The following is a 10,147-nucleotide window of genomic DNA, read 5'->3' on the forward strand; positions in this document are numbered from 1 at the left end:
TATTTTAAATGTACATGTACAATTTAAGTACATAATACATTTTTAAACAATACAACATCACATATATCATTGAAGTACATTAATATCAAATAACTTAAGCCATTTTCATTCTCACTAGCTCACTAGCATAGTCTTATTTGATTATCTTCTAAAAAGTGTCAATATAGCAATTTTTAAGAGATGGAAAAAAAAATATCTTGATGTTATAATAATTACTTCCCCATTACAAATAATTTTTTTTATCTATGGGACTTTATTTCTCTGAACCATAGATTGGTTTTTATATGACTAAAATTCTGGAAGTAAATTAATAAAATTAACAAATTTGAAAAATAATTTATTACTTAAATTTTGCAGCTAAGACATGTGGAAGTAAAGTTATACAACCTAGATGACATAAGCCCATTAGTTTGGGGAGAAGCTCATTGAACGAATTTCATAAACTACATTGGTGTCAAATACTTAATCCGACAAAACTATTAAACTAAAGAGAATTCTTGCTCTATAGAAAATGTTTTAGAAATAAAAGTTTTTTCAATATGAATACTTACCTTTGGTTTAACAATAAATTAATTCTGATTCAAAAGAAATAACATTATATAATAAAAATAATGAAGAAATATTTCACAACTAACCTAAGTAAAAAGATTGATCTAAATTTGTATCAATTATTCAATTTTATGGAATAAAAATAATAAAACTAGTTAGAATAAGTAAAGCTAAACCATGGATATTTCCAATACCGATTTTCCATCCATGTCCAGGAATAATTAGGAATTGTAGGAAAACAACAAAATAATAACAATGAATACATTGTAAAACCAATAACTATATTGAATTATAACCACACTCCAATTTCTACATAATACAAACAGAACAAAGAAAACTACATTTGTCAAATATGACAATGAATGTATTTTGGTAATGAAGTAATACAATCAAATCATTACAACATAAAAATAAAAACTTATTTCTAGCAATATATGATACACTAATTTGGAAAGCATAGATTACAAAATACTTTCTGAGGTATTATCAAGGAAGATAATGATTACAAAAACTACAAGTAAATACTTTCAACAATTTTTTTTATTTCCAAGATCAATTCAATACAGAACGCATTAATTAAAAAAAAAATTGCAAATTAAATCCTTCCAGACATAATCATAAACCTACCTTAGAATCCTAAAAATTTTAAATAGACAAATAAGATACATTGGAAATTAAAATGTTTTCAGTAAGCTTTCCAATAATTTTCACCTTTAAATTTTAGGCTCTTAATGAGGCATTTTCAATTTGTTTTGCTCCATTGGAGCTCTGGCCATCAGGCACTTTTTATTCTCTCGAACTTTTAACCTCTTCTGACAAAATTTTAGTTACAATCAAATACACAAACACATGAAAAATTATACTTACTTAGAAGTTGGAAATATCCATGGTTCAACTTAAACTAACTGGTTTATAATATCAAAAGATTCAATTACATTTTACCATGATCTGGTACGATTAAACTGAGGATAAAAATAACTATTTAAATAATCATCATAACTCACTAATCATGAAAATTGTGTAAGGTGATGTGTTGTAACATAATTGCTGATGTTTTAATATTAATAGATGTAGTCATAAAAAGAGTATATAATAATGGTATGGAGAAACTTTATATAAATTACTGTACTGATAGCAGTATTCCCGAAGAATATTACGTCAAGAATCTGATAATTCCACAAGTAAATGTCTCATGACTCTGGATGATAGTCTATTAAATATAAATATAACTTAAGGCAGTTTGGTTTCCAAATTAAAACTTTAATCTCATTTTCACATCCACTCCTAAATTAAAAGCAAATATCAGGTAAGACCTAATCCAATATTGGCAAATATGTAACTTAGGAGACTAATAGAACATGGAAAAGTTAATATTTCATTTCACTGGTGGTAATTCAGAGTTTATACCAAGTAAGTCTTAAAATATTTGTTTATGGCCCCGTACAGAATAAAAAGTTATAGTATTGAGTTTCTATTAAAATTCCATTGTTCTTAAGATGAAGTTCCCAATAGAAAATCCTTCGGAAGTTGAACATATAGCAATTCTATAATTTTCTCCCCAGTGACTGAATAGTCATATCTGGGTAAGAAGTAAATATTTTAAACAATTGTAATCTATACATCACTGCTTTGCTTTGACAGTGGAATATCTGACAAAAAAAAAAATGTTTTGATTCAATTTTGAGCTGAACGTATTCTAAATATAATACCACAGATAATACTTTCTCCACTGAGATCTCTACTCCAACAGGCTGCCCCAAAAATAGTAGGGTTGTGACAAAGTAACCCTAATCTATGGAACACATCAAAAACAAAACAATTTCTTTTGTGCAAAATCCACCATATTAGGGTCACTATCAATAGCAAAGCAGTGACATAATGCTAAACACACAAAAGAAATTCATATTTCAGGTTACCACGGGGATAGGTAGAATTAATAATAATAATAATAAAGAGGGTAAATAGATGTAGATATAAAACTTCATACTCTAGAAATAATAACTTTAAATTAATCGTCACTGTAGAAGCATCACAATGAATCTCAATTACGTCAACTTTGAGGAAAAGTAAAAAAAAATACATAAATATTTTTCTCTTATTTAAAAAATATATATTTTACTTCTATTCTTTTCTTTAAATTAATTGTCATTTTTTTTTAACTAGTATTGACTTCAAATTTGTGGGAAAATTTTGAATAAAATAATGTTCAAACCACAATGTCATTAGAAACAGATACGGATCATGCTATTTTTTAAAACTTTATTAGTGTTTGAAACTCAAGAAAGTAACGCAATTAAAGAAATTATTATAAAAAAAACAAAAAACAGAATGAATAGTCACTATTTTACAAAAGAACACTTACCTTGCCCTAAGCAAATAGTTAGAAATCGGATGCAGTAGATACAATTCACATGTCAACATTTATAAAATCATAACTAACTTAAAACTTAACAATTCAGAAATAAACGCACATATAAAAATACAATATTGAAAGCATATATTTACAACAATAATGGCATAAATAACACAATAAATAACATCTAAGAATTAAGCCTATTTCCAACAAGGTAAAGGTTTTAATTATATAGTTAATGAATACAATACCTGAGTCTGCCGATCCATCTCACTATTAATATGTCGAAGATCTTGATATCAGAACTGCATTAGAGTTTTAATTTCCGTTTCTTCTTCCAACAAACTAGAAGTGAGAGAAACATTAAACGGCGTAAATTTTAGTTCATGCTCCATAAATATATAATTGTTGACAATGAATATGAATGTGCATGTAGGCACAAATATTTAAAGCTTTTGATGATGGAAGTTTTCCAGACTGGAAAGATAACATCACTTTTACAGTAATTCTTAAAATGAATTGATATTATAAAATCCTAACAAAACTTACCGTTAAGCGATGATCATTCTCTTCAACGTTAAATAAATTAAAACTTTGGCATGTAGGTGTCTTCTTTTTAAGAAAAATTTATCATGTTCACAATCACTAACTCAAACTGAGGCAATAAGAGAATTCACAGCTCATATGAATTCAGAACAATATGTATGTCAAAAGGAACATAATAGAAGAAAACAAGAATATTGGTTCCACAAAATAACTAATAATCTTTCATAACTTGAAAGAATACTCATGAGGAAACGTTTTGCTTCCATCTATATAAACCATTATGTTATAAACAGTAGATAGATAACCTATTTTCTACGAATTTCACAAGGTATAGGTAGATATTTTTCAAAGAATTGGAAAAGTTCAGATTGGTAATAATTAATAATCAAACTGTTACTTACTTGGAATCATAATATTCAAAATTAAGTTTCACTGAAGTAGTAAAGTCTTCAAGAATTCATATCATCACCTACAGTTAAATTGTTTCAACTCCACAAATTTGTTATAGGGAATTTCGTGCCGATAGCGGTAAAATAGAAGGTAAATAAAAATATAATGTACTCCTTTAAACTAAAGGGGACTGACCTGATAAGCTTTCTTCAAGGAATACTATTGATGAAATACAAGGCTCGGAGAAAATCTGAAAGAAACAAAATAGGATAACAGATAATAGTTTAACAGGTATCGACGCAGTCTAAGCTCGTAGAACGTAGTACAGAATATTACCTGAAGGGAGCGCTTCAGCAGCCGATAAATTAAACATAATAATCAAAGAGAATTTAAATAATCTTAATAAAGTATCTCCTGCTTTTTAATAATAATTAAAATGGGTAAAATGTTCAAAGTAATATAGCGGTCTAGATGTCACAATTTGTTTTACTCCTTTGTTAGTAACTGACAGGGATTATTTTTGATTAATATTATCACTAAGAAGAGAAAAATAAAAACAACTGAAATGAAACAAAACAAAACAGGAGGCGAGATGAAGACCAATGAATATCCGTGTTTTATTATATATATTTTTTTTGAAAATTGAACAGGTGAAAGGAGAACAATATTGAAAAAGCGAGGTTACGAAATTGTATGGAACACCCTTAAGGAGAGTGGTTAATCCAAAATGTATTCGAGATAAATCTACTTTAAAATGGTATTAAACTTCTAGTAAAATATTATAAAGAATCTTTTAAATTTCAGGTAATTATTTAATACCACAAGTTGTAACTTGAAATCCAAAAGATGCTTTATACTATTTCAATAAACATTTCATGGTAATTTGCTTTTAATCGTTCAACTTTTCTTACGAGCGAGCGATATGGGTCATGCTCCAATTTTTGTGCTATTTCAGTTATAGAGCTAAGAATAACCAATTATCAATATTAATGATTTTATTTTTCTACTATTATTCCTCTCGAGACCATTTCCTTCAAACTATAAGCATCTGATCATTAATTGCAATCTAGTTACAAAATATATAATGCTCGGTTCGTCATTCCCAAGCCTTGTCACAAAGCTGAGGCCGAGACTTCAAGAACAAGTCAATGGCATCAGTGTCTTTTGAAGTCAGAATTTAAAAAATGGCTGCAATCTTATATTATATCTTAAATTTAAAACATAATTTTAGATCGATCACTGTTACACTTTTTATCTCTGTCACACGGCTTTCGTTCACTTAGCCCGTTCTTAAAATGGATTCCAATATACTCTCACAAAAGAACTTCTCAGGCTATAATTTGATCAGGTCACACGAGAAGGAAGCAGGTTTGTTCTTTGCTCCCATCTTCAATCTCTTCACTTTGTTCAAGGAAATGGTAGAGGATTAAAACTGGGAGTATTTTCATTGGTTACTTCCTAGTGCCCAAGAAAATCAACACCGCTAAGACTTTTGTATATTATATTTTTTTCGTAATATTTCAGAGCCTCTTTATGTACATTCTTATCTTTTTGATCTAATTTTATTGGCCTATCCTTCATCCATGTTCTTTTAAGTCCTCTCCTTGTGTTCAGTTCAATGCTTCGCTTCCGTGTGCTCAGGAAAGAGGGATGGAGACATTTATTGTATTAGCGGGTTTTAATATCCCAGTAGTTTTTCACGAAATCGTTTGAAGTAAGTTCATTTGTGTTCAGTGACCGTTGGAATTTGTAAGTCTATCCAAAGTCTTGTTATTAGCGTACAAAATTTGTACAGTTAAAACTTATAATGTTAACATTTGTAAAGAAAACTGAAAATAAACTTGTTTAGAAAAGAATATAAATCAGCCTCACCAGGGCTATCACTCAAACCCAAACTTCTCATATACAAAGCCATAATTAACATACGGTGCACCAATTCTTCACTACGGTGCACACTTCTTATACCCAACAGGCCTGAAGTCACTACAACGGTACCAAAACAGTATGCAACAGATTTGAGACACCTCACTCAGGAGACGTAATATGACTCACATACATTTACGTTTTGGAGCATCCGCTCTTTATACAAATGGGCCCAGTATAATGGAGAACAAAATATAGTGCTGTGCGCGCATTACACGACATCCACTTACCACCCTACTTACGTCCCCAAGATTTGTGGGACACTCGAGCAGAATATATCTGTTTTATTTGTACATATATTTTAATTTAACGAATATGTAAAAGTCAGTCGGTTTCCTGAAAGAGCTGACTATCTCTCGATAAACTATAAATATTGGGAAAAACTAGTGATATTGGGATGAATGTAAATATTTTAATATGAAGGAGATGGTGAGGACTGTGGTCAAGAAGAACGGAAAAATAGCTATCAATATATCATGTAAAAATGAATAAAGTTTTCGCTTTGGAAGCTTACAGGTATTTGAAGAATGAAAGAAATAAAATATATTTATTTATTTTAATATATATTTATAAGACAAAAATTAAGAACAATTTATTATCCAGAACTGCTAAATATAAATTAGGAAAACATGTCAGTTAAGATCCAGATTCCTGATTCCTAATCTAAACAAGTATAATACAAAGAACCAATATTGATAAATGAGCCAACATATGAAACAAGTAACCAAACAATAAGTATTTTTTTCGTTATTTCCAAACTATACTATCTTTTTTCCATTTCGCAAAAAAAAAAAAAGTAACATACAAGAATTATTGGTCTTGAGTTTATTTTTCAAAATGAAAATTCTTGAAAGAATGAAAACTATAGCTTATAAATCCTAATTTCATTTACATTTTGGTTGGTTCCTTATTCCATATATGAGTTCAATTAATCCAAGTTGAAGTGAATAGTTAACTTGTAGGAAGAAAAGAAGTAATTCGTATACGGAACAGTATGAAAAGAATATCATCAATAAGGAAATATAAATACTATATATATACAAATATACAAAAATATTCTTAAATTTGATTTTATAACTTGAGAATTTAAAATAATGATTAATTATCATTTTTTATTCAGGAAGAACTATTTTCCCGCCTTAATATGAATAACAATAAATTAAAGAAATAAAAACTGAAATTGAATAAAATAATTTTCATCTTTCCAAAAAGAACCAGGGGACTAGGTTTTCGAAAATCAAGACACACATTTTGAAATATCAATCAACATCATTCATGAGACAATGACTATTTTTCTTTAATATTTTCTAACTCCTAGGTCTCATCTAATTAAGAGGCCTATCTTCTTGCGGGAGCAACCATACCAGAGAGTAATTTTTATTACAAAATTAGGTACCTTTTATGATTCAGATTTTAAGATATTATGAATAGCTTCAACTTCTTGAGAAACGTGGTCAATCCTTCTGTTAACGAGCTGGAGTGCCTTTGATAGGCTGTGTAAATCTATCGACTTATGTCTTTTTCCTGAAATTATTGTCATAATTTCATAAACTAGTTCATCTTTCAGTTCTGGTGAAGGTCTGTTAGGATGTATGGTAAAACCTTTGAGCTTGGGGTGAAAAGACTTTTTGATTTGCTTGAGGAGGACATTTGGGAGCAAGGACCTTAGCCTGTCATTGTACCAGAACTTATCCATGAGGCTGAGGAAGGACCCCTGTTTGGCTAAGTGCTTGGACTTGCCCTCCAGTTGTGTGACATCTCCCACAGACATCCCGAGAATGATGTTGGTCAGTACCATTATTACCAGAAGCATGAATCCAAGGTACATGATGCGTCCGAAGACTTTTAACGGTTCGATTTCGGTGTTATCTCCGTCAAACATGTCATTGTAACCCAATTCCAGCATCATAGCCAAAACCTCGCTCAATGAATTCCATATATCAGAAAAAGGGTGACGTCCATTGAAGAGTATGAAGAAAGATAAAGCGAAACCAACCAATAGAAATATGAAGGATGAGATAACCTGAAATAATAATTATTAAATTAATAGAACATAAATAAACAAAATGAAAAAAATAAATAAAATAACCTCAGATAAAACAGATCCACTTCTTCTAAACGAAAATGAACTCCATTTTATTCAATCCCGTATATATTTTGAGCAAATTCGTAGTATGTATCACCAATTTTGTACTACAGTACCTACAAAACTCAAAAGCATCTGTCATAGTACCTACAGTACAACCGATCTACTCAATTTTTTGCAATCAAAAGGACATTAAAATAAACCAAATGGCACAAATTCATTTGACTCCACTAGGTCAAAATGAATTCGAGATGTTTAATTATATTCAAGTGACTTTTTACAGCCTCTAAATCTCGGAAATGTATTCGTTATTATTAACATCACAATAAGCAATAAGTATTCTTTCCTATGGTCAAATTATTTGAATTTTATAAAAGTTTACAGGGGTGATAAACGTTTCAAGTTGATTTGAGAAAATTGAACTAACGAATTCTCCATTCTTCCAGTCAAGAAAATCGAATTTCATTTTCTTCTTTTCTTTTTTTGGACTCGTGAAATGATCCTCCAAGGTGCCTGAAAAGAGATGTCTTCAAGGCCGTAGAAATGTTAATGTGCAACCAATGGATAGTTTATTTATAAATCTTTCATAAAGATTTAAACAAAACTATAACTTTTGTATTTTTAGCTTAAATACAGTTTAAATTTCATATAATAATGAAAAAAAAATTAATGGGTGAATATGGCGAATTATTATTAGTCAAGTAGAAAATGTACAAGAAATTAAATAACTAAAAAAAATTCTATAACATAGAAAACAAAATAAAATAAAGTAGGAAAGTTCAAAATAAGAAATAACTCTATAATCTGATTCACCACCACCAAAAAAACCTTATGTCCAAATTTTCAACAATAACAAAATATTTAAATTTCCTCACAAGCCGGATAGAGTAAATCCATTTAGAAATTTACCTACATCAATTTTCATTATTCATTATGTTTTCACAAAAAATAAATGTTATGGTACCGTTTGAAAAACGAGTTTTGGATATTAAAAATAAATAACACATCAGAAACTCGTTTCTTCAACGGTACCAAAACACTTGTTTTTGATCAAAGTATATACTTGATATGAGTAATTAAGGTTTATTACTCGTGTGTGTTATATTATATTATGTTGTAAAATTATTTTTAAGAAATTTATTTCTAGTCCATGGAATGAAAGATTTCATTCAAGTTGATGTAAAAAAACATATCCAAACAAAATTACTCTCTCCACCTAGTGAAATAATTTAAAATTTTTGTTGGAAATTTGGACATAAGGTCCTATGGAGGTGTTGAATCAGAATATGAAGCTAGTTTTGATTTTAGAATTTTAAATATAATTTATTTAATTTTGTTTTCTATTTTATAGAAATTATGTTGTTAATTGAATTTCCTTTAAGTGTTTTTACTTAACTCTTTCTTAAAAAAAAAAAAAAAAAAAAAAAATTAACAAGCCCTATCTACTCATTTAGTATACTAGGTTTAAAAAAAAATCCTAGATCAACCTTTATTAAACCTGAATACTTTGAACAAATTCAAACATTTCGGTACCGTTGTAAAGATATTTTCTCTCAATGTGACATTAACAATAAAGCATACAATTGCTAGATTAAAGGCAATAGAGAAGGCAAAAGACATAATGTGCGCTCAGATTTGATAAGTTTTTGAATCAATATGACTGACGAATCATACTCGGTTCGCACGCTCAAAAGATGGAACCCCGCAAGGACCAAGCAGTGACCACTCAAACCTTTCCAAGCGGTGAACGTCATAACTAAACATATTGATTATAAAAACTATAGTCTTGAATAAATACGGCGTTGAGATAATAGACTAGTTTCAATACTAGTTTGAAATTTCGTTAAGTAGATACCTGCAATACGTTCTTTACGACTTCGAAGAACATGAGGATGTAGAGACCCCAAGTTGGGCTCGTGGCGTAGAAGAGCAGAAGTTCGACCCAAGCCAGAAGAACAGTAATAGAAGCCAGGTAAGGACCCCACCATAGTTCAGGTGCCACGCTTAGAGCACCGGTTGTGGCGATCGAAAACCATTTTGTATAAATTTCGGCTTCAGAATATATCTTTCCCTTCAGCATCCAACAAATTATTTCCTAAAAAAAAAAAAAATAATATTTTAATACCAGTTCACAATCATAACAACTTATCATAACCGTTTACATGAATTTGGCGCTGCATAGATTATAAGTATAAATAATATATACTTTATTTATTAAATAAAACCACAAATTGTATCCAATACTGTCTCAACACTTTATTTCTTATTAGTCCAACGTTTCGGCTATTCCAGCCATCTTC

The 10,147-nt window shown here is 29.5% G+C and overlaps 1 protein-coding gene across 1 annotated transcript in view; it reads right to left on the bottom strand.

The window, feature by feature from the left end:
• Positions 1–6,298: 6,298 nt before the first annotated feature.
• LOC106686715 (transient receptor potential channel pyrexia) overlaps positions 6,299–10,147 on the bottom strand; it is a 21,120-nt gene continuing 17,271 nt past the window's right edge. The window contains exons 5-6 of the mRNA XM_014430168.3: positions 9,703–9,942; positions 6,299–7,784 (exon numbers count right to left, since the gene is read on the bottom strand). Coding sequence (XP_014285654.1) covers positions 7,161–7,784; positions 9,703–9,942 — 864 coding nt within the window. The 3' untranslated portion in view covers positions 6,299–7,160. The remainder of the gene's footprint in view (positions 7,785–9,702; positions 9,943–10,147) is intronic.

Source organism: Halyomorpha halys, unplaced genomic scaffold (genome assembly GCF_000696795.3).
Source record: "Halyomorpha halys isolate HHAL.00 unplaced genomic scaffold, Hhal_1.1 Scaffold864.1, whole genome shotgun sequence".
Taxonomy (NCBI): Eukaryota; Metazoa; Arthropoda; class Insecta; order Hemiptera; family Pentatomidae; genus Halyomorpha; species Halyomorpha halys.